Source organism: Cheilinus undulatus, linkage group 13 (genome assembly GCF_018320785.1).
Source record: "Cheilinus undulatus linkage group 13, ASM1832078v1, whole genome shotgun sequence".
NCBI classification, from domain to species: domain Eukaryota; kingdom Metazoa; phylum Chordata; class Actinopteri; order Labriformes; family Labridae; genus Cheilinus; species Cheilinus undulatus.
Genome location: NC_054877.1, coordinates 385,375 through 411,350, shown reverse-complemented (window position 1 = coordinate 411,350; position 25,976 = coordinate 385,375). Strand labels below are relative to the sequence as shown.

The 25,976-nt window shown below is 41.4% G+C and overlaps 1 protein-coding gene across 2 annotated transcripts in view; it reads left to right on the top strand.

Annotated features, from left to right (window-relative positions):
* chd7 (chromodomain helicase DNA binding protein 7) overlaps positions 1 to 25,976 on the top strand; it is a 106,574-nt gene that overhangs the window by 58,450 nt on the left and 22,148 nt on the right. For both annotated transcript variants that reach the window (XM_041802586.1, XM_041802585.1), the window contains exons 14-26: positions 4 to 147; positions 627 to 725; positions 871 to 1,051; positions 1,134 to 1,350; positions 4,617 to 4,812; positions 5,184 to 5,351; positions 5,500 to 5,679; positions 5,764 to 5,874; positions 8,187 to 8,398; positions 9,766 to 9,965; positions 11,081 to 11,240; positions 19,484 to 19,573; positions 23,461 to 23,564. In XM_041802586.1, the coding sequence (XP_041658520.1) occupies positions 4 to 147; positions 627 to 725; positions 871 to 1,051; positions 1,134 to 1,350; positions 4,617 to 4,812; positions 5,184 to 5,351; positions 5,500 to 5,679; positions 5,764 to 5,874; positions 8,187 to 8,398; positions 9,766 to 9,965; positions 11,081 to 11,240; positions 19,484 to 19,573; positions 23,461 to 23,564 (2,062 nt within the window). The remainder of the gene's footprint in view (positions 1 to 3; positions 148 to 626; positions 726 to 870; positions 1,052 to 1,133; positions 1,351 to 4,616; positions 4,813 to 5,183; positions 5,352 to 5,499; positions 5,680 to 5,763; positions 5,875 to 8,186; positions 8,399 to 9,765; positions 9,966 to 11,080; positions 11,241 to 19,483; positions 19,574 to 23,460; positions 23,565 to 25,976) is intronic.

Here is a 25,976-nt window from a genome sequence, read left to right as displayed (position 1 = left end):
CAGGAACACAAAGTTCTGTTGACGGGAACGCCCCTCCAGAACACCGTCGAGGAGCTCTTTAGTCTACTCAACTTCCTGGAGCCTGAACGATTCCCGTCCGAACAAACATTCATGACTGAATTTGGAGACCTTAAAACTGAGGAACAGGTGAGACGGGGGAAAATAAAGGGAAAATAAATCTGTACTTAGGTTTGTTGTATTACAGATCACTGGGCTATGAACCCCTAGTTCTATTTTCAGTCAGATTAAACATCTCTAAATTTATAAAATTAAACTTCAAAATGATGAAAACTGTTCCAGGATGGTGTGGGCGTGTCTGTTGAATGAGCTGAAGCCACGCCCACCCAGGAGAAGTGATAGACTAGACTGGCAGTAAAGTAGATGGAGGGAGAAGCAGTGTGTTAATTGTTCTTTAGAGCCTAACTGCTGTAAAACAGAAAATACTCAGCATCTCTGTTGTGTTTTTGTCGATCTCTCCGTCTAGATTGCCCTCTGCTGTGTGCCGTTCTCTCTCATTCACTTCACTGAACACTTCCCTTTCTTCATATCTCCCAGTCCTACTAGGAAAGTCATCTTCCATTGGTTCCCCCAAGAATAAATCATTACTTTTTTGTCTGTTGTCTCAGGTCCAGAAACTGCAGGGCATTCTGAAGCCCATGATGTTGAGAAGACTGAAAGAAGATGTGGAGAAGAACCTGGCCCCCAAAGAGGAGACCATCATTGAGGTAGGGCTTTGCCCAGCCAGAGATGGAGATTTTCTTTTTTTTAAACCAATCAGAAACGAAGGCAAACTTACCTGACTGCAGGTAGTGGTGTTTGTTGAATGTGAGCCACTTTATGCTGTAGTAATGTCAACATTGTGACGGGCAGGTGGAGCTGACCAACATTCAGAAGAAATACTACCGGGCCATCCTGGAGAAGAACTTCTCCTTCCTGTCTAAAGGAGGTGGTGGGGGAGGGGGAGGGGGTGGTGGAGGATCCAATGTCCCCAACCTCCTCAACACAATGATGGAGCTAAGGAAATGCTGCAACCATCCCTACCTCATTAATGGTAAAACCACTCTCTCCCTCAGAAGAATATTTAGATTCTACATCTTCTCTTATTTCATCCTGATATTTTTTCTCTGGTCCAGGAGCGGAAGAAAAGATTGCGGAGGAGTTCAGAGAGTTACATGGTGGCAGGACAGACATGCCTGATATGGCTCTCCAAGCCATGATCCAGGCTGCTGGGAAGCTGGTGCTCATTGACAAGCTGCTCCCCAAGCTGAAGGCCGGCGGACACAGGGTTCTGGTTTTCAGTCAGATGGTCCGCTGTCTAGATATCCTGGAGGACTACCTCATCCAGAAACGGTAAAATATTCAACCATTAAACTCATCCTTTAGAAATGGACTCAGATCCCTGTCCTTAAATAACAAATTAATTTATTATTATTCTTTTAACAGAGCTGCCCAGTGTTTAGACCTAGATCTGTAATTCAGATGAAGCTCCATTCAGACCTGTACTCAGTCAGTAGTTAGGGTTAGGGTTAGCAGCAGAAGCCTTTTAATGTGTATCTATCATTAAGGTAGGCGCTTTAGCTGCTAGATATTTCACTCCGTATTATTATCGAACCTCTTGGTAGATATCCTGTAGAACCTGGTGTTGTAGACGCCTTTAATACCCATTTTTGATAACTGCCTCCTATAAACTGGTGCAATGAGACGCCCACCATCACACATTCCATGCAACCAGAACCCCCCCCATGCATTCTGAATTACAAGCAGCAGCTTCACTGCTCAAAGCATGCTGGGATACAAAGCAACTTTTGAACAGCTTTTCCCTTCTAGAAGGTCAGAATCATGGAATTAGAGGCTGTTGGTTTGTACTTAACACTGTGATGATGAGACTAGGCTCAGCAGCGTTTAGCGCTAGCTAGCGGGAGTGCTAACTCCACACTGTGAAAGCAGATGCTGCTAACAGAAACTGCAGGTTGTGAACTTAACTGAATGTGATGGAAATCACCACATGAGAAGACCAAAGCTTTTTTGTCCTCTTGAGGCCCTAAAACTGACCCTGCTTAGGCATGCAGACCATGTTCTGGATTTTACGGTATTCCTGAGTGATGATTTGTTAACCATTTAAAGGCCAGATCTGTCATTGGATTCTTGTAAAGCATCAGTCTAAACCGCTGGTCTGGTCAGAGAATGAATGGACCAATCAGCATCACTTAAGGAGAATGAGGCAGTAGCTATGGGCGTGGCTTATTCGGAATGTAAGCCTGTAACCAGTGAAGAGATTAGCACAGGAACAGCTATGGCAGTGGTAGGCAACTGGCAGCCTGCGGGCCAAAATTGGCCCGCCACCAATAATACCTGGCCCACCAGATGACATTGATTAAAAAACTGATTAAAATATATATCTACAGTCCTTAACAAATGTATCAGACCACCTGTCATCTCTGTCTCAGAGACCATCCAGCATCATGAAGTGCTTTAATGTGGACTCTTTCATTTTCAGTCAGCTCTCCACGTTTTACCATTTTGAACAGGAATGAGGAATTTCAAACTGAATTCTCCCAAATGTGAGCCGGCTCACTGGGCTTCTCTGAGAAGTCAGAAATGAATCAAGCATAACATTCAACCACTAAAACTCATTTTTCTCTTCAGGAATGACAGTAAATAACTATAATCTGACACATTCATCAGAAATATTAATGTGCTTTACTATTTTTTCAGTTATTTGGTAAATCTGAAAATTCATGGATAACAATAATAATTCTATTTTAGCATTAAAAATATCATTTGGGTTAAGGAGCTTCTACATATTGGTGTATTAACCATTGCAGAAACATCAAAATGATTTTGGTATTAATACATTTGTTAAGCACTCTATAGATTGTTATCACAAAAACTACAATTCCACACAGATTTCAGAGTATAAATTCAAAAGTCGTGACAAAATAAAATAAAATAAAGCAGCATCTGCTTGACTTCACTGGTTTGAGGTAAGAACTTAATTGGCACGTGTGTGCTCTAAGAAGAAGGAGAAAAAAAGAAAAAATCGCTCTCTGTGTGCCACTGTAACAGACAAAGGGCAAAATATATTTCATTGAATTAAAACAAATAAGTTTGGCTCAAAGGTCAAATAAATAAATGATAACAGGCTGTAGCAAATTCACTGATTTTAGATAAATAACTTTATTAGATTATGTTTTTGTATAAGATATAATCGTATAGATGAGAAGAAAAGCTTTTTTTAGTGAGAAAGACAGGTTTTGCCTGATGAAGATGTAATTTTGGCCCAACCCAGTTGGTCAGAAAAAATGTGGCCCGAGGCCAAACTTAGTTGCCGACCCCTGAGCTATAGTGATATCAGAGTAGTGATCTCTGCTTGAGTAAATGAGATGAACTCAATGCCCTTTATCCTTCTGACTTTAGGAGTGAAGCTGACGAACCTACGCTCACTGACTTAAAAAGCCTGCCTCCTCCTCCCCGTGTCAGAGATGCTGGCAAATGTTTACAGGCAGCTGTGTGCTGGGATGGTTGGGGTTAGGGTTCCTCTGCAGCCACTATATCTGCTGAAGAGGAGTTTGACCCAGTGTTTGCTTGTTTCAAGTCCAAGAAAGTTAAACAAACTCTGAATTTTAGCTCGAGACTGCAGAAAACTTGTCTAAAACTTAAAATGCAGGAAAATTCCTATGAATTCAAGGCAAAAAGACTCCCTCTTATTGAATTTCTATAACTGGAATACTTTAAAGGGGACATATTGTGCAAAAATTCCTTTTTCTCAGGCTTGTCTAACACAAATCTGTGCCCCTGGTCTGTCCACAATCCCTCAAGTACCAGAAAAGTCCATTCCCTCTCCCCTCTCTTTCTCCGCCTTTCAGAAAATGTGTGCTGAAACAAGCCGTTCTCAGATTTTCCCTCATGATGTCATGTGGAGAGTTAGCCCCACCCCTAGATTTGGTTGGCCCTCCCCTCTTGGTAGAAAGTACCTGCCTCCTTCCCTGATCCTCCTCTCAGCTGGCAGCTGAGGAGCTACATCCATATTCTGAGAGGGGCGGAGTCAGACAGCTCGTTAACATTTAAAGCCACAGACACAGAAACAGCTGGTTCTGAGCAGGGCTGAAACTGAGGGGTTTTTAGACATGCAGACATCAATACTGGAGTGTATTTTCTACATCAGACTTCACAGGCATGTTTTGGGGACCTCTGAGACCGATGTAAACTTGTCTTAAAGGGTACAGTATGTCCCCTTTAAGCCTTGATTTTTTTATAATACCTCATTACATAGCACTACTTGGTAAAATGAGGTGGCAGGTAGACGAAAATTCCAACCGTGGTTCCCACTCTGTCAGCTGTTACAGAACATTAGTGCAATCACCCTCTGAGATTTTAGTGAAAGGTTCTACCCTCTTCAAACATGGCGTATGGACTTTAGCTCTGCTGAATGTGAAAAATATCCCGTATATGAAACGGTCCAGCTGACGTGATGGGTTCATCTTAACTTGTGTGAATTCTATTAATGAAAGTTTACCTGTGAAAGGGATTTTAATTCTGACTGCTTAAAGATCACTTCATGGTTGCCAGCTGTCACAGCATTTTCACTGATTGTTACTCCTCTTTCCTGTATTTAGGTATCCCTACGAGCGCATAGACGGCAGAGTTCGTGGAAACCTGCGACAGGCAGCTATCGACCGGTTCTCCAGACCTGACTCCGACCGCTTTGTCTTCCTTCTGTGTACGAGAGCTGGAGGACTGGGCATCAACCTGACTGCAGCCGATACCTGCATCATCTTTGACTCTGACTGGAACCCTCAGAATGACTTACAGGTACCAGGCCTACTGATATCTAACTGTATGGGGTTGTTCTGTTGTCCTCTTTCACCAAGGTATGGATGTAGGATGTCTGAGCTGTGAGTTAAAACCATCTAACAGAAGTGTGCTGGAGGGTTTTAATGTCCGTCTCACAGCTGTGCTGATGGAAACGCTGCCTTTGATTAGCCACAGCTAGGAGCTGTTGAGGCCCCGTACTGAAGAGTTCATACCAGTTTCAGGGGGGCAGGTCTGGGCTTCAGGTAGTCTGCTGGGTTTACTGACTCTAGATCATCAGTCCTCTGCTAACTGACTATTCTTCTGAACAGGAAAGTATTTTGAAAAATCAAGGTCAGTGCCGCTTTTATTCCAAACGTGTCCTTTCCCAGGCCCAGGCCAGATGTCATCGTATCGGTCAGTCCAAGGCGGTGAAGATCTACCGTCTGATCACCAGGAACAGCTACGAAAGGGAAATGTTTGACAAGGCCAGTCTCAAGCTGGGCCTGGACAAAGCCGTCCTCCAGAGTATGAGCGGACGAGAGAACGCCAACAGTGGGGTGAGATTAAAACACACTAAAGTCCAGACACTCAATATCTACATCCAAAGAAGGTTTGGGATCACTCTGCTTTACCAGCATTTCTGAATTCCTTGCTGCCCTAAAATCAGATAGTACTGTTCTAAAGCTGAAGCATTTTTTATCCTAGGTCCAGCAGCTGTCAAAGAAGGAGATCGAGGATCTTCTGAGAAAGGGGGCCTATGGAGCTCTGATGGACGAGGAAGACGAAGGATCTAAATTCTGTGAGGAAGATATTGACCAGATCCTTCAGAGACGAACCCACACCATCACCATCGAGTCTGAGGGCAAGGGCTCTACCTTTGCTAAGGTACACAGCTCCTCTGTTCACTCACTGAGCACTGTTAGCAGGATATTCTCCCACGCTCTGACGTTTCACATCTCCTCTCTGCAGGCCAGTTTTGTTGCAGCAGGTAACCGAACAGACATATCTCTGGAAGATCCAGACTTCTGGCAGAAATGGGCCAAAAAGGCTGAACTGGACCTCGATGCCATCAATGGACGGGTAACATCAATTAAAACATGAATTTCTATTGGATCATAATCAATTGGCATATGTGGAAATATACAGTCTAATCTGCTGCTCTGCACGGACGCACAGCTGGAGGCTGAGACAGAAACCGCTGATTCAGAGATTTAACATCAAACAATTACAGCTGATGTTTGGCATGAAAGCTAATCAGATTGTAGAACAATACTTCAGTTGTTTTACTGGCTGCTGGGCAATTCAGACTTTCTTAGATCTCTTTTCCAGGCCGTCTTAAGAAGTATTAACAGGTGATTAATCAATTGAGCCAAAATTAAAGCTTTTAAAAATTATTAAAATTAAAGGCTATAAGGTATTAAATGTTGATGTTTTTTTATGTCTTAGTTATCTTTAGAGGTTTTAGGCTTTTAAATACTTTAAAATCAGAACTGAAACCATAATAAGGGGAGGCTGGTATCTTTATCTGGTAAAGAATCCTGGTTGGTATATTTTCTGACAGTTCCATTTCCTGGTAAAATGAGCCTTAAGAATCGGGAGAAACTATTAATATTTTGTTTTTTGTTTTTTTGTTTTTGGCATAAAATGAAAGAAAAAAGTAAAAAGCAGCTTCTTTCCATGTTTTTCTTTTTTGTCTGAGTCACAAAAATAAAAAAAAAATAAGAAAACTGATTTAAAAAAAAGTCCAATTTATTGATTGAAAAACTTGAGGAATATGAAATCATGTAACCCAATGGGAAAGGTGCACATTTCAAAATAAAAGCCCTCATGTCAAAATTTAGGCCTACACAGCCACCAGGCCTGTTTTCTTTATCAAACTACGTAGTTTTTTAAATTTTTTTACACACCCTTCCAATTTAATCACATGATTTCATTTTGCTCAAGTATTTCAATAAAACAAAATAACAAAAGTGAAAAAATTAGACCCATCTTTTTAAATGTGTCTCAACATTTTCCTATTGTTGTGACTGAAACCAAACAAAACAGCATTTTTTTCAGGTTTTTTTAGAAAGTAAAACACAGTACAAGAGCTTTTTTTAACCTTTTTTTTCCAGAAACAAAAAAGGTAAAACAACTTAGATTTTTCGTTTATATATATATATATATATATATATATATATTTTTTTTTTTTTTTTTTTTTTTTTTTTTTTTTTCACTTTCTGCAAAAGAAAAAAAGACCGAATAACCAGATATAAAATTTTCATAAATCACATGTGGACTTTGTTGTAAAATGATTTTACACACAAAAATGAGGGCCACTGTGAAATTCTTAAGTGTCTTGATTTGAGACTCAAATTAGCCTAACAAAGAAAAAAAGGAATTTTCCAAGGATAAAACACAAATGATGCCTAGAGCCTGATTTATACATCTATGTTGAATTAAGGCTGCAGTACGCAGAGGCATATGCATGCAGACGTGCAAAATTTAACACAAAAAGTCCCCAGAAACGCCAATATCATGCTGCTTACAGATCCGGTAAGGTCCTAAATAAAGGTGCACAGTCTCTTCTGTGAGGATTTCCAGGGGAAATGGGGACTTGCTGTAGTAATTAGTGAGTGGTATCACTACGAGCTACGGGGGGAAAATGAGGACTGGGAGACACTGGAAGATCAGGAGGGAAGCAAAATAGAGCAAGATTAAAATTGACAGTTGAGATTCTCCTCCCTTCCTTTAATTACCCATGTTTCTTTGCTCTAGTGTGTGTATCTGAGCGTGAGAGAGTAAGCTGCTTAGCTCCACTTAACAGAGCGCAGATGCCTGGAGGGTACAGAGATATCACTTAGGCGAATGCGCTCTCCCTCCAACACACATACAAGCATCTCCTAACAGAAACATGAGCGCTCAGCATCCCGCTACCTGGCATCATCCTATCATTGCTTTTTATATTTCTTTGCTTTTAAATTTCCACATTTGCCCCTCCTGATGTCCTGCTCTCTCCGGCCTCTGCTAAACTAGTGGAGGGCCCGAAACCAGGACTTGTAACGGAGCGAATGCAGGCTGCTCCCCTGGGAGTTCTTATTGTCAGATCTTTAAAAAGAAAGGACTGCAACCCTTGTGACAATTTTTACACTAACTACCCTGTTTTCGCATATTAATGGAACTGCAAGGTGGAAAATCAAATTAATATAATTCATTAGAGAACATAATTACTGCCAGTTAATGTTTGAATTAGGCAACAATTCTCCCTGCATCAGGGATAAAACATGGAGCAAAGCGTCCATGTGCACAGCAGATGTCATAGTATCACAGGGTTTACCTGAAGGTGCAAATATCCAAAAAGGGTCTAATTCCTATTTATCAAGTACCAGTTACTGATTACCTCTCCTCTACAGAACACACTTGTGATTGACACGCCAAGAGTGAGGAAGCAGACTCGGCATTACAGCAGCGTCAAAGAGGATGAGATGCTGGAGTTCTCCGAGCTGGAGAGTGATGAGGATGAGCAAAGTAAACCTTCATCCAAACCCCGCCGACCCCAAGACAAAACCCAGGGCTACCCCCGGTCCGAGTGCTTCAGAGTGGAGAAGAACCTGCTGGTCTATGGGTAGGTCCTACATCCCTGCTTTACCCATGTTTATTGTGTGGAATAAGAAAATAAAAACACTCTTACCTATAACTATATCACACACATGCAGACAAACTGACACACTTACATTCCCAGTGATGGATGAACGTGTCAGTGTTTATGGCTGACTGGGCCTGACTGCGCTGCATTTGTGTTCACGTTTGTAAGGAAGCACAGTGGTGCTAGTGAGATGTCAGCATTGTTATTGTAACAGTCTAGTCTTGTGGCCCGAGGCTGTAGGACACAAAAACACACTGTCTGACTGGGCCTGTCCTCGCTGCTCAGCGCCCTGTTGTCTTTTCCCATCATTCAACTTGCTCTCACTCTGTCTCATCCTCCATTTTAGCCAGCCTGAACTCACCCAGAAGAAGACTGGTTTACATGGTTCACTGAAGATTGTGGGAGCAGCTAAAAACTCTAGTGAAAAACAAGACAGTCTCTGTGATGCAGTGCACAGCAGCGGCCTGTAGGGCGCCACATTTCTGACATCACTGTGTGGGGGAGTTACTGAGACCTCATTTTCAAAGCAGCATGGATGCCGTTCACAGTATGATGAAAATAGTGTGCTGATCAGCAAAACACTGAAACTTGACAAACACCTGCGTGTATAGAAGCACACATATCCTCGTGCACCACGGCACAGCACTGTGGTACAGTCAGACAAACACCTGCGTGTATAGAAGCACACATATCCTCGTGCACCATGGCATGGCACCACAGTACAGTCAGACAAACACCTGCGTGTATAGAAGCACACATATCCTCGTGCACCATGGCACAGCACTGTGGTACAGTCAGACAAACACCTGCGTGTATAGAAGCACACATATCCCTGGCACATTGGCACGGCATCGGGGTACGGTCTTCTCTGGTCAGATTGTTAAACCTGCAGCAGTGGCTGTTACATGATATTAGACAACAGGAGTTTGAAAACACATTAATTCTTAGTTTCTGGATGCAGATCAGTGATGATTTAGTTTGTTAATAATCCTGTGTGCAGCAGCAACACAATTTAAACCATCAAATATTTGTAAAAACATGTAGACTTATCTTTATCCCTTGTTATGTGAAATGTAGATAAAGTTTTAAAGTTTCTCAGTGCTTGGTTATTTTAAATACTCTAATGTTTTTTTACACTTCCTGTGAAGCGAAACTGCAGCTGAATAGAGCTCGCCATTGACACACAAGATGGAAATGGGAAGCAATAAACGCCTGTTTTCATCTGTTTAAAGCACACAGGACATTATTTCACCTTCTCTGAACTCTGAATTGACTGTTGTGGTTGAGAACTTTGTGAATCTGTTACGAATGACGCGGTCTGCCCTTTTCTTTTCTCCCGTCTTCAGCTGGGGTAGGTGGGGTGACATCCTCACCCATGGCCGCTTCAAGCGTCCCCTTAAAGAGAGCGATGTGGAAACGATCTGCCGGGCCCTCCTGGCTTACTGCCTGCTGCATTACCGAGGTGACGAGAATATTAAGAGCTTTATCTGGGACCTGATTACTCCAAGTGAAGACGGAACCACGAAGACACTCACCAACCACTCAGGTAACAAACGCCCAGTACACCTCAGTCCTCAACCAAAGGTTGTCCTGTGTAAAAAATAATGTCCGATTTCTGCCCCAGCCCTCATTACAATCATTACAACTTTGAAGAATTGGGTAGGGATGGTAGACATGTCATCATATTACATTTATAATATATATTTTTCAGAAAATAAAATTGTTGTGGCGTAAAATGCAGCAGCTGAGGAAGACACTGAAAAATTATAATGTTCAATATAAGTGATAGCCAAACCTCAATGGTGTTTATAGTCAGGCTTCTTTTAACACATGATTTTATCTGCCAAGCCTTCATCCAAAGACTCACACACACGCCTGCAGAAGAGGATTAAATCTCAACATAGAAACACCTCAGAGCTTTTAATGTGGGACACACCCACAGATATCTCTCTCCCCCTCTTTCTTGCTATCGTGGCGGTGGTTATGAATGGATTAAAGAAGGTCGGTCAGTTTATTGTTGTAGTCTGCCAGAGTATCACCTCTGTATGGGAAACACTGCCTTTTCATGCTCAGCTGCGCACTTTGGCCTCTTTTTCCAGGCTGTTTTAGTCAGCCTGCTCGTCTTTAAGAAGGTTTCTCTGGTGTTGATATGTCCAACTAGGCAGAAACTAAATTATTAAAAAGATAAACATATGTCCATGTATCATCCAGGCCTGTTGCTTTATCTGCCATCATAGACGTGATGTAAACATCACACTGACTTTCGTAGAATTCCTTTAGGCCATGCCTTGCCTCCTGAGACCCTCAGCTCTTATCTGACAGGAGAAATCCCCCATGGTGACTGAGGGCGACTTAGAGAGATGTGGGTGGCAGACTGTCCTGATGATGCAGGGGATGCATGTGTGAACGGGGCTGTAGATGATTCACACTGTCATGGTTGTTATTCTGCCAGACGTGTTTGCCATGGAGTCTTCCATGGAATAATAACTCTAGAAATGATTGGTAAAGTTGATGAAGTGAAACGGCTGATTTTAAAAATTGTTTGAAAGTGTAAGTTCCACAAAAGCTCCACAGTTAGAGTAATGTGAGTAAATAGAATTACTGTCCACCCCTGGTGGAGGCTAATTACCTTTGACACCATCCCTCAACCTCTCTCTCCAGGTCTCTCCACCCCAGTCCCCCGGGGAAGGAAGGGCAAGAAGGGGAAGCTACCGGCCCCGCCTCCGCAGACTCCGCGAGCCGATTGGCTAGCCAGCTGCAACCCTGACCACTTACTGCAAGAAGACAGCTACAAGAGACACCTGAAACATCACTGCAACAAGTAGGCTCTCTCCTCACTCTGTCACTGATTCAAACTGACTGAAACGGCAGTTTGGCAATGCTCAGAAGGAACTCAGAAGCAGATCACATTAAAACTGTGACCATAAATGCAGCTGGACTCTGTGGTTGTTCCTGGGATGTATTAAACTTCACACATTTTCGAGCTGCACCTGTCTCCCGGATTGGTCCCACACACAGCGCGCTGGCCAGTTTAAAGCCTGACTAGTTTTATATTTGTTTGAATAGGTCCAGAGATCTAGGACCCTAACCCTGACTAGTTTTATATTTGTTTGAATAGGTCCAGAGATCTAGGACCCTAACCCTGACTAGTTTTATATTTGTTTGAATAGGTCCAGAGATCTAGGACCCTAACCCTGACTAGTTTTATATTTGTTTGAATAGGTCCAGAGATCTAGGACCCTAACCCTGACTAGTTTTATATTTGTTTGAATAGGTCCAGAGATCTAGGACCCTAACCCTGACTAGTTTTATATTTGTTTGAATAGGTCCAGAGATGTAGGATCCTAACCCTGACTAGTTTTATATTATTTGAATAGGTCCAGAGATCTAGGACCCTAACCCTGACTAGTTTTATATTTGTTTGAATAGGTCCAGAGATCTAGGACCCTAACCCTGACTAGTTTTATATTATTTGAATAGGTCCAGAGATCTAGGACCCTAACCCTGACTAGTTTTATATTTGTTTGAATAGGTCCAGAGATCTAGGGATCCTAACCCTGACTAGTTTTATATTTGTTTGAATAGGTCCAGAGATCTAGGATCCTAACTCTGACTAGTTTTATATTTGTTTGAATAGGTCCAGAGATCTAGGACCCTAACCCGGACTAGTTTTATATTATTTGAATAGGTCCAGAGATCTAGGACCCTAACATGACTAGTTTTATATTTGTTTGAATTGGTCCAGGATTCTAGGACCCTAACCCTGACTAGTTTTATATTATTTGAATAGGTCCAGAGATCTAGGACCCTAACATGACTAGTTTTATATTTGTTTGAATTGGTCCAGGATTCTAGGACCCTAACCCTGACTAGTTTTATATTATTTGAATAGGTCCAGAGATCTAGGACCCTAACCCTGACTAGTTTTATATTTGTTTGAATAGGTCCAGAGATCTAGGGATCCTAACCCTGACTAGTTTTATATTTGTTTGAATAGGTCCAGAGATCTAGGACCCTAACCCGGACTAGTTTTATATTATTTGAATAGGTCCAGAGATCTAGGACCCTAACATGACTAGTTTTATATTTGTTTGAATTGGTCCAGGATTCTAGGACCCTAACCCTGACTAGTTTTATATTTATTTGAATAGGTCCAGAGATGTAGGACCCTAACCCTGACTAGTTTTATATTTGTTTGAATAGGTCCAGAGATCTAGGACCCTAACCCTGACTAGTTTTATATTTATTTGAATAGGTCCAGAGATCTAGGACCCTAACCCTGACTAGTTTTATATCTGTTTGAATAGGTCCAGAGATCGAGGACCCTAACCCTGACGAGTTTTATATTATTTGAATAGGTCCAGAGATCTAGGACCTTTACCCTGACTAGTTTTATATTTGTTTGAATAGGTCCAGAGATCTAGGACCCTAACCCTGACTAGTTTTATATTTGTTTGAATAGGTCCAGAGATCTAGGACCCTAACCCTGACTAGTTTTATATTTGTTTGAATAGGTCCAGAGATCTAGGACCCTAACCCTGACTAGTTTTATATTATTTGAATAGGTCCAGAGATCTAGGACCCTAACCCTGACTAGTTTTATATTTGTTTGAATATGTCCAGAGATCTAGGACCCTAACCCTGACTAGTTTTATATTATTTGAATAGGTCCAGAGATCCAGGACCCTAACCCTGACTAGTTTTATATTTGTTTGAATAGGTCCAGAGATCTAGGACCCTAACCCTGACTAGTTTTATATCTGTTTGAATAGGTCCAGAGATCTAGGACCCTAACCCTGACTAGTTTTATATTTGTTTGAATATGTCCAGAGATCTAGGACCCTAACCCTGACTAGTTTTATATTATTTGAATAGGTCCAGAGATCCAGGACCCTAACCCTGACTAGTTTTATATTTGTTTGAATAGGTCCAGAGATCTAGGACCCTAACCCTGACTAGTTTTATATTATTTGAATAAGTCCAGAGATCTAGGATCCTAACCCTGACTAGTTTTATATTATTTGAATAGGTCCAGAGATCTAGGACCCTAACCCTGACTAGTTTTATATTTGTTTGAATAGGTCCAGAGATCTAGGACCCTAACATGACTAGTTTTATATTATTTGAATAGGTCCAGAGATGTAGGACCCTAACCCTGACTAGTTTTATATTTGTTTGAATAGGTCCAGAGATCTAGGACCCTAACCCTGACTAGTTTTATATTTGTTTGAATAGGTCCAGAGATGTAGGACCCTAACCCTGACTAGTTTTATATTTGTTTGAATAGGTCCAGAGATCTAGGACCCTAACCCTGACTAGTTTTATATTTGTTTGAATAGGTCCAGAGATCTAGGACCCTAACCCTGACTAGTTTTATATTTGTTTGAATAGGTCCAGAGATCTAGGACCCTAACCCTGACTAGTTTTATATTATTTGAATAGGTCCAGAGATCTAGGATCCTAACCCTGACTAGTTTTATATTTGTTTGAATAGGTCCAGAGATCTAGGATCCTAACCCTGACTAGTTTTATATTATTTGAATAGGTCCAGAGATCCAGGACCCTAACCCTGACTAGTTTTATATTTGTTTGAATAGGTCCAGAGATCTAGGACCCTAACATGACTAGTTTTATATCTGTTTGAATAGGTCCAGAGATCTAGGACCCTAACCCTGACTAGTTTTATATTATTTGAATAAGTCCAGAGATCTAGGATCCTAACCCTGACTAGTTTTATATTATTTGAATAGGTCCAGAGATCTAGGACCCTAACCCTGACTAGTTTTATATTTGTTTGAATAGGTCCAGAGATCTAGGACCCTAACCCTGACTAGTTTTATATTATTTGAATAGGTCCAGAGATGTAGGACCCTAACCCTGACTAGTTTTATATTTGTTTGAATAGGTCCAGAGATCTAGGACCCTAACCCTGACTAATTTTATATTTGTTTGAATAGGTCCAGAGATCTAGGACCCTAACATGACTAGTTTTATATTATTTGAATAGGTCCAGAGATCCAGGACCCTAACCCTGACTAGTTTTATATTATTTGAATAGGTCCAGAGATCTAGGACCCTAACCCTGACTAGTTTTATATTTGTTTGAATAGGTCCAGAGATCTAGGACCCTAACCCTGACTAGTTTTATATTATTTGAATAGGTCCAGAGATCTAGGACCCTAACCCTGACTAGTTTTATATTATTTGAATAGGTCCAGAGATCTAGGACCCTAACCCTGACTAGTTTTATATTATTTGAATAGGTCCAGAGATCTAGGACCCTAACCCTGACTAGTTTTATATTTGTTTGAATAGGTCCAGAGATCTAGGACCCTAACCCTGACTAGTTTTATATTTGTTTGAATAGGTCCAGAGATCTAGGACCCTAACCCTGACTAGTTTTATATTTGTTTGAATAGGTCCAGAGATCTAGGACCCTAACCCTGACTAGTTTTATATTATTTGAATAGGTCCAGAGATCTAGGACCCTAACATGACTAGTTTTATATTTGTTTGAATAGGTCCAGAGATCTAGGACCCTAACCCTGACTAGTTTTATATTATTTGAATAGGTCCAGAGATCTAGGACCCTAACCCTGACTAGTTTTATATTATTTGAATAGGTCCAGAGATCTAGGACCCTAACCCTGACTAGTTTTATATTTGTTTGAATAGGTCCAGAGATCTAGGATCCTAACCCTGACTAGTTTTATATTTGTTTGAATAGGTCCAGAGATCTAGGACCCTAACCCTGACTAGTTTTATATTATTTGAATAGGTCCAGAGATCTAGGACCCTAACCCTGACTAGTTTTATATTTGTTTGAATAGGTCCAGAGATCTAGGACCCTAACCCTGACTAGTTTTATATTATTTGAATAGGTCCAGAGATCTAGGACCCTAACCCTGACTAGTTTTATATTATTTGAATAGGTCCAGAGATCTAGGATCCTAACCCTGACTAGTTTTATATTTGTTTGAATAGGTCCAGAGATCTAGGACCCTAACCCTGACTAGTTTTATATTTGTTTGAATAGGTCCAGAGATCTAGGATCCTAACCCTGACTAGTTTTATATTTGTTTGAATAGGTCCAGAGATCTAGGATCCTAACCCTGACTAGTTTTATATTTGTTTGAATAGGTCCAGAGATCTAGGACCCTAACCCTGACTAGTTTTATATTTGTTTGAATAGGTCCAGAGATCTAGGACCCTAACCCTGACTAGTTTTATATTTGTTTGAATAGGTCCAGAGATCTAGGATCCTAACCCTGACTAGTTTTATATTTGTTTGAATAGGTCCAGAGATCCAGGACCCTAACCGTGACTAGTTGTATATTATTTGAATAGGTCCAGAGATCTAGGACCCTAACCCTGACTAGTTTTATATTTGTTTGAATAGGTCCAGAGATCTAGGACCCTAACCCTGACTAGTTTTATATTTGTTTGAATAGGTCCAGAGATCTAGGACCCTAACCCTGACTAGTTTTATATTATTTGAATAGGTCCAGAGATCTAGGACCCTAACCCTGACTAGTTTTATATTTGTTTGAATAGGTCCAGAGATCTAGGACCCTAACCCTGACTAGTTTTATATTATTTGAATAGGTCCAGAGCTCTAGGACCCTAACCCTGACTAGTTTTATATTATTTGAATAGGTCCAGAGATCTAGGATCCTAACCCTGACTAGTTTTATATTTGTTTGAATAGGTCCAGAGATCTAGGATCCTAACCCTGACTAGTTTTATATTTGTTTGAATAGGTCCAGAGATCTAGGACCCTAACCCTGACTAGTTTTATATTATTTGAATAGGTCCAGAGATCTAGGACCCTAACCCTGACTAGTTTTATATTTGTTTGAATAGGTCCAGAGATCTAGGACCCTAACCCTGACTAGTTTTATATTATTTGAATAGGTCCAGAGCTCTAGGACCCTAACCCTGACTAGTTTTATATTATTTGAATAGGTCCAGAGATCTAGGATCCTAACCCTGACTAGTTTTATATTTGTTTGAATAGGTCCAGAGCTCTAGGACCCTAACCCTGACTAGTTTTATATTTGTTTGAATAGGTCCAGAGATCTAGGATCCTAACCCTGACTAGTTTTATATTTGTTTGAATAGGTCCAGAGATCTAGGATCCTAACCCTGACTAGTTTTATATTTGTTTGAATAGGTCCAGAGATCTAGGACCCTAACCCTGACTAGTTTTATATTTGTTTGAATAGGTCCAGAGATCTAGGACCCTAACCCTGACTAGTTTTATATTTGTTTGAATAGGTCCAGAGATCTAGGATCCTAACCCTGACTAGTTTTATATTTGTTTGAATAGGTCCAGAGATCTAGGACCCTAACCCTGACTAGTTTTATATTATTTGAATAGGTCCAGAGATCTAGGACCCTAACCCTGACTAGTTTTATATTTGTTTGAATAGGTCCAGAGATCTAGGACCCTAACCCTGACTAGTTTTATATTTGTTTGAATAGGTCCAGAGATCTAGAGGATTTTAGGCCTATTGAAATGCAGGTCAGTCACAGAAACGAGAACAAAACACAATTTTGGCTAAAATCCAGAAGCAGGAGCATGACGTGCTTTAGATTAGCGGACTATAGCAAGCCTGCAGTGTGCCCATCTCAAATGCAAACATTACTGTTGTGGTATAAATAAATAACCATGCATCGCTTAGCCCAACAGTCAAAGACCTGCCCAGCGACTCTTGAGCATGCTCAGAGCGCCTCAGCCAGTCAAATGCTAATGCAGTCCTTCACCCGCCGCGTGATCTAGCATGTTAGTCAGACTTTGGTCAGTTTGGTGTGGTATGAGTTCAGATGACCGTGTTAACATGAAGGTCCAGTTTCAGTCAGACCTTCCTAACTGTTTCTTAACGTTCTGAGGCAAATCTTCTCTACTGCCCTTCAGTCTTAAGATTTTAACTGCTTTGGGCTGTGTGTGTGTATGTGTGTGTGTGCATGCTAGTGTCGGGATGTGTGCGTAAGTGTTGGTGTTTGTGTGTCTGCCCAGGTGCTAGGCAGGCAGACCTGTTGGAAGTGGGTGAGAGACACACAAACACTGGTGCACACACACTCACTTGGGGGTGATTATGTGGTGCCATCTGCTAGGCTAGAGCACAGCGTTGTGTGGCTAATCAGGCCTGGCACATTGATGGATGAGCACACACAGCCTGCCAACAAACACACAAACACACACACTGGAGAATGAGTTGCAAATGACTCTTTATACCCTTCCCCCACTCTTTCAATTGTCTCTCCAAACTTTGTTTCCTCTCTTTCATCACAGCCCCGTCTTCAGAATTCTTTTACCCCTCTGCTCCTCCCACTCATCTCCTTTTTCTAACCCCCGTCTCTCCAACGTCTCCCGCTTTAGCCGCAGTTACTGGCATCGAGTCCTGGTGACAAATCTGGGTTCAAATGTTTACGATGAGGCTGATCTTACTCGTGGCCTTGTTTTCCATCTCAGAATTAAAGTACTGCTCTCTTTCTTCAGTAATGACTAGAGTCAGTCATTTTACCTCAAAGAATAAGAAGCATTTTTGACAGAGTATATGTAAACTACATTCAGCGGCCACTTTATTAGGTACACCTTGCTAGTTTGGGGTTGAGCCCTTTTTTCCATCAAAACGTATGAATTCTTGGTGGTATAGCGTCACCACGGTGTTGGAACGTTCCTCAGAGGTTTTGGTCCTTACTGACATGAGGGCATCACACAGCTGCTGCAGATTTGTCGACTGTACATCCCAAAGCTGCTCTACTGGACTGAGATCTGCTGACTGTGGAGGCCCCTGGAGTCCAGTGAACTCAGTGTCATCTCTAATAAACCAGTCTGAGATGATCTGAGCTTTGTGACATGGTGCATTATCCTGCTGGAAGCAACCATCAGAAGATGGTAAACTGTGGTCATGAAGGGATGGACATGGTCAGCAGTTATACTCAGGTAGGCTGTGGGGTTTAGACCAGGCTCAGTTGGTACTAAGGGGCCCAAAGTGTGCCAAGAAAATCCCCCCACACTGTTAGACCACCAGCAGCCTGAACTGTTGGTACAAGGAAGGTCAGATCTATGCTTTCATGATGTTCACTCCAGATTCTTACCCCATCATCTGAATGTCTCAGCTGAAATCCAGACTCATCAGACCAGACAACGTTCTCCAGTCTTCTGTGGTCCAGTTTTGGTGAGCTGTGTGAACTGTAGCCTCAGTTTCCTGTTCTTAGCTGACAGGAGTGGCCCCGCTGTGCTGCTGTAGTCCATCTGCTCCAAGGTTCCACGTGTTCAGAGACCCTATCCTGCAGACCTTGGTTGTAACCAGTGCTTATCTGAGTTCCTGTTGCCTTTCTACATCTCAAACCAGTCTGCCCATTCTCCTCTGACCTCTGACCTCTTACATCATCACTGGATATTTTCCCTTTCCGGACCGTTCTCTGTAAGCCCCAGAGATGGTTGTGGTGAAAATCCCAGTAGATCAGCAGTTTCTGAAACACTCAGACCAACAACCATGTCACGCTCAGAGTCTCTTAAATCCCCTTTCTTCCCCGCTCTGATGCTCGGGTTGAACTTCAGCAAGTCGTCTTGACCACACCTACATGCCTGCACCAATGAGTTGCTGTCATGTGATTGGCTGGTTAGCAAGCAATTAAACAGGTGTACCTAATAAAGTGGCCAGTGACTGTAGCATTCATTTAACAGGAAAGTCTCTAGTTTTAAGAAGTGGAGGACTATTATTCTACATCTGAGTGTCTGGAATTTTCAGTTCAGACTGCAACGACAGTCTTCATTTTTCCTTCATTCTTCCTTTTATTTTTCATTTATGTATTTACATCTGACCTCTGTTCCTTCATACTCTATTTTTATTTCATCTTTGGCTTCCTGAAGGCAGATTAAAATAAAAACTCAAAGATGTTTGGACATTTTAGAATCATTTCTAATGTGTTGAGAGTAAAACCACTCATTTATTCAGAATTAAGATGTTTTGATTGCAGACCCAGTTTTCTTTTGTCCAGTTGCAAAGCTACAAATATTTTGATTTTATTGACCACTGTTGTTTTTAATTGCAGGGTGCTGCTGAGGGTGAGGATGCTGTATTATCTCCGGCAGGAGGTCATTGGTGACCAGGCTGGGCGGATACTGGAAGGAGCGGACTCCAGGTTAGTAAAGCTCAATCATGAGCTGAAGGAGGGCTGTTTGTATTGATCTGTGATTAATTAGCACCATTTAGTGTTTCTGTAGTCTCTAGTATTTTTACTTTGTCTATTCTGATGTGTAATTCCTTTATCAGGACAATATCAGTGAACTGACTTGTTTGGATTTTTCCTAATCATTCAAAGCGCTGCTCTGACGTATTTTGCACAGTTTTTTGTGATTAAGGTTGCGGTACATTTAGCCTGAATGCTTTCCATGCCATTCTGACTGCTACTTCACTGCGTCTTGCGTCTTTCTTCTGCCACACAGCACTTTTTGCCATCTGTCCATCTTTCGCTCTCTCTGCAGTGCACTTTAGTCTCTCTTCAGGTCCCATCCCCCTCTCATCATCCTTTCACCCAGATGTGAATGCATTTATAATGTGGAGCACGTGCACTTCATGCTGATCTCTGTCACTCCCTCCCCCTCTCAATGGCTACTGTGACAGACCCCTGTGTGTACGTGTGCGTGTGTATCAACGCATGCCAGACAAGAGCATACGGGTTGCCATCGTGCCAACATATGCCAGGGGGATTTAGCATGCCAGTCTTGGCGTGCACGTGCATATGTGTATTGCCAAGGCTGGGCATGCTGCTGTTTGCAGAGATAAGGGACGGTTTCTCTGGTTTCTTCTCTCCCTCTGTCGTTCTGCCTCTATTGTGTATTGTTGTATTTTCTACTCTTTCGCTCTGTAACTAGCTGCTAACAGCATTTTCCATCTTTTTTTCTAATTGGTGATTGTGTTGGCTGCTACACAGAAGGTTTCCAGCAAAACCTTGCACATTATTTGTTTTCCACGTATATGGAGAGTCGCGTTACTGAGTTTTTGTATGTTAAAAATTAGGCAGGACCAGTTCTATGTGGTTATTTCTTTACTTAGATGCACTCGTGGCATCCGTACATCAGGGATGCGATTCTTCTGGATTTATCCAACTTAAAATTTTAACCCAAAGTACTCAAGTCATCAGTGAAAGGTTGTTTTCCTCACACACATTATATTTGACCATTATATCATCATCTCTACCACAGCCACAGCAGCTGTTTATGAATATCTCTTTTTTTATTCAAATCCTTACAAGGCTGCCATCTTAGATGGAGGACCTGGTAGATGATCTGCACTAACTGCTCTGTGTCACTGATCACTTCTCATACACTCAGGTTTTTTTACTTTAATATCAAGCCTCCCTGCTCTTATGTGAATGTTGGTGACATAAAAGTGGCCCCAGAATTTGTTGACAAACTTATTTTTTCCATTGCAAAGATGAGACAATAGCGAGTAAAAATAGATCTTTGTGTAGTTGTCATTAAAGAGACAGGTGTGTCTACTCTGCCCTTCAAAATAAAAGCAGGAAGTCTGTGAGTAAAGCAGAGCGACCAACGGAGCACGAGCAGTGGAGGTGCCTGAAAAAATGGATTCACGTCAGAATCACGTACATTAATGACTGTGATTCTGAATTGTATTTTAAAATATATTTCACTACATCCTGAGTGTATTTTCAACCATAGACCCGTTGCAACTATTTCCTCCGTGTGCCGTCTCAGACAGCTGTCCTGTTAGCGTTAGCAGCGCTAGCTCCTAGCATCAGTAATATTAACAGCACTGTGTCTAACACTTATGTGCTGCCAAATAAAATATGCGTACTGCCTGTGGAGCCCTGAGTTACTCGGCTCGTCCTTTTTTCTCAAAAGAAAAGTTCTAAGACTCACTCTGGATTCTGAATCCCAGGTATGAGAAAGCCTGAAGCGACGTACCTGCTAACTGTGCTAGACTAAAGTAATGTAGTTAGGAACAGCTCAGATGCTTAAATTCACATCATTCAGACACGCTCAGAGTAAATATCAGCCAACGACTGAAAAAAGAACAGGATCTATCGTCAGGTTTCACATCAGGGACCAGTGTTATAGTTTAATGAGTGACTGTGTTAATTGGTGTCCACATGGATGCGTTTGAGTTAATAGCAGATACCCAGAACTTAAAGAAACCCCCTGTTTAGTTTTTCAGTAAATTTACATCTCCTAAGCTTATCTTAGACATGGCAGAAAATGTTCAGAGTTTTAACGCGTTCAGCTGGAGAGTCACCAGTTAGAACGGTCACCAGTTAAAGCATAACACCTGCTCTCCAACAGCATCGTCAACAGTAAAGGCCGTAGGTTTAACATAGTTTTTTTCTGCTGAAAAGTTTCAGGTAAATACCTTTCCTACTTTAGCCCACACATTCTGTTCATAATAAAGTATCTTTGCGATTTGCACAAATGACTCTTGCAGTTAGATGATTAAAAACATCGACAGTTATGCTTTTTAAAAAGCATACTTTAAGCACATTTTATCAGGTTTTAACATGTCAAATAATAACATCTGACCCCTTAACACAGAATAGACTGGAGTAGATCCTAAAATATCTCTGCCTGTGACTCAGAGTCTGAGCTGAAAACTGATTCCTGTCAAATCATAACCCTCAGAATCAAATCTTGAGATGCTTGCAGATTCACATCTCTGATGCAGACAGAAATCTTGGCACTAATGAGCCACCATAGCCTTGTCAAGCAGTGAGCCGCCTGGGTTTGTATTTCAGTATATCAGTACCTGTTAAAGGCTAAGACCTGTTTAAGGATTTGTTCTTTAAAAAACTGTATTGGGTTAAAACTGTATTTACAGTATGGTAAAGTTAGTTTGAAGCATGGCCTGTGCAGACTGACAGTAATGTCCAACATGCAGATCTCGTGTCATGAGATCTGTTGAGACCAAAATGCCAAAACACCTCTCATCGAGGTGGAAAATATTTTAGAAGATTATCAGGATGCGTGGAGGCAGCAGTAGCTCTGCTTTAACTGATACTGTCCATGTAGTTCTTCCTGACAGCCTTTAGTAGTTTGTGGCAGCTAGCAGAGAAACAGAGCAAAGATGGTCCTCCCTGACCTGTTTTAGCACGCACACGCTGTTTAGATCCACACGTTAGCTGCAGTCAGAGTCACATAAATCTGCTGCTTAACACCTGCACAGGTGAGAGGAATACGGGGTTTAATTTGCACGTATGCATGCAGATTTTCACAGAGACGCTTTGAGAGACGTTTGTTTCCTTAATGCAAACGCTGCTCTGACTTTCCTCCGCTCATCACATGATTGGCACACATCTATCAGCTGGTGGCTGTCAGTCACAAACCTACAGTAGGCTCAGCGGGGACACAGAGCGCTTTCTTCGCTTCTAAAACCGGAGATATAGTCTCCAAGACACAAGAGAGCAGAGCCCAGACACACACTCATCTGCTGAATGAACGAGACGTGTGTGTGTCGTATGTCCAACGTTCAGAGCCCTGAGGAAAATAGGCCGCTAAACGATCTAAAGTTAAAATCAAGTATTGATTACAGCAGTGTTTTGTGGACTAACAGAATTTTTAAATGGTCCTTGATAGAGTCCCCTAATCCCACTGACCATTACTGCTCCTGCACCCATCCTGACATCCACATAAACCACAGAGGGTCTCAGTCCCTCTACTTCCTGTCCATGGACCTTCATCACATAGAAATACTTTTTCAGACCAACTTTCCATCAACACATGAACAAGTCCAGAGGTGGAAGTGAAGCAGCCTCAACCCTCTAAGCCAACAGCTGCATGTCGACAGCCTGTCAATCAACGTTAGCTGGGTTTTCTAAGATTCTGAAACCCATTAGAATAAAAACAGATAACTGGTGTGTACAGCAGAAGAAGAGCTTTTGATTCTAACCAGGCTGTAAATATATAAAGTTCTGCTATAATAATGGACAGTGTAATATAGACCTAAGATAGCTAGAGTAGTTCATAAACAACAGCAAGCTGTTCAGTGTGATCATCAGTCATTTGTCTCTCTTCACAGTGAGCTGGATATCTGGATTCCTCACCCGTTTCATGCCGAGATCCCAGCTGACTGGTGGGACAGTGACGCTGACAAATCCTTGCTCATCGGTGTCTTCAAACATGGTGAGAAACACGTACCAGCATCCTCTACTGTAGTCTATAGTCTGAACTAAACCTCTCCAAAGAGGCCCAAAGCGTGCACACCTTCCCTTTACAAACACGACGAGCGTCTGCTGCGTCGTACCTGAGCGCGCTCGATGTTCACATTTTTGGAGATCTTAGATCGCTGACCCAGCATCTACGTCCGTGAGATACAAAGAGCTAAAAAGCAGATTGACTGTCTTCTAACTCTGCTTTCCTGTCTGTCCATACGTTCCTGGTAAGATTGTAAGGTACTGCACACTTCCAGAATGAACTTCAAAATAAAAGCATGGTCTAGGATTGGGTGGTGTTCATTTTTTTAATACCGTCATATCCTGCCTGAATTTTACCAGAGTATACGGTATTACCACCCGCTGTTTAAAAATCACGTTTTGTGATTTCTGGGCCTCACCAGGACAGAGGAGCAGACAAAGTTCCTCTCTTTTTCCTCTCTGTCTCCGGCACATATGTGCACTCTTTCCCTCCACTCTGATTTAAGCTGAGAAATGATAATCAACTATTCTCATGGGATCTGGGAATGGGAAGTACAGTACTGTGAGCTTTTACACAGATTAAGATCAGCCTTTATTTTTATTTATTTCCACATTTTGCTTCAATGTTGAGCTTCATCCAGCAGCTGTTTCACTTTACAAAACCTTCTTACAACACTACAGCAACTCCAGCCCCTAAAAGAACCACCAAGCACTGATTAACTATATCTACATTCACATTAAAACAGATAAAGATAAGTTTAAATATTTTTAAAAACCTTGGCTGGTTTTATTTGTGTCTTTGCTGCAGCACGTAGGGTTATTGATGTTCTTTATCTCTCATCACTGATCCACATCCAGAAGGAGGAAGTGTTTTGAACTCACATTGTTAGGTCACAGCACCAGCTTCATGTCTGTTAGGAGCCTCCTCGGGTTTTCTAACCATGCTTTTATTCTGAAGTTGTCTCTGGGGCTCTTTTTGATTGAAGTCACTTTGCAAAGTTGTGCAGGCCTTTCTTCAGGTTCCTGTCAGACTTTCTTAATCATGAGTCTGAAAGGCTGTTTGCACATGTTTTTATTTCAGGTTATGGGTGATATTTGTTGATTTAAGGTCTTTCTCTCTGACTCTTGTAGTGTTTTGTACCTGTTTGTTGAGCTCATGTTTTTAGATGTAAACCAGATTGTTTTCCTGAGATCAGAACAGTAACGTAACCACTGCTGTGGTGTGACTGTACCTTATAAAATGAGGAGTGATGATTGTCTTAATATTGTGTATAGATATAATGTAGTTGAGTTCACATCTCTTCAAACTTTCCTGTAATGAATCAGTCTTTATGAAATTTCTAACATTAAGAAATGTTGAGGCTGAACAGTGATTTACTGAGGCCTAATCATTAGAAATTCACATTTCCCCTCATCCCACCTGCCTCCTCTCATCCCCCACTCCTCCTTCCTTGCCCATGTGTCTCAGTAGGATCTGCACATTCTAATCTGTTCTGCCTGAGCGACTCTAACGGACAAACACGGTTCACTTTTCTCCCTCACACTCACTAGATCACGTTCAAAAATGCTGGGACGTTTTTTCCTCCTCGTTCTCTCTCTCTCCTCTCTGAAACAAACGAGCACCTGCAGTCTCTCTTCGATCAGCACACACAGAACAGAGTGGAGAGTTCATTTACTCACACACACACACACACACACACACACAGGCTGTCTGTACTATCAGCAGCTGGCTCCTGGGGTTGGCCCTTCTGCTGCTGTTTTTATTCACTCCTTCATTTACTGAGGGTGTGTGTGTGTGTGTGTGTTAAAGGGAGTGTGTGCATGGGGATGGGCTGCATTTATTTGAGCTTTAAGGCCAAAGAGCCAAATCATAAAAACTGTTGGTCATTCTTAATGAGGTTATTAAAATCATTTACTTTTTACAGAAATAAAAATGTTTAGCTTTCAAGAGAATTTTTGAACGAATATTTGCTTTTAAAACTTAAATGCAGGAAGTAAGGCCTGATTTACTGAAGTGACACAGTATTAAAGCTGTTTTTTAATGCAGTAAACTGAATATTTACACGTTTTTAAAGTGAGTTTACTTGCATTCCTATTTTTAAGGGTATTTATTGATGTCAAACAATTAGTGCTACACAATTAATCTAATCTTAACTGCAACTACATAATTACAACAAAGGTTGCAATTATTTAATAGTTACAAAAGTGCCACTATTGCACTTTGTAGAATTGATTTTTTTTTTTTCGAAAACTGATTTTTTTTTTTTTTTTTTTTTGAATATTTTATTTTGAGAGCAGTTCTGCTAAAACATCAGGTTTAGGTTTTTTAATGCTACTGAATGTTTTATGCTGATAAATACACACTTCAACACTCTTATTCTCTGCATCCTCCTTGATAACC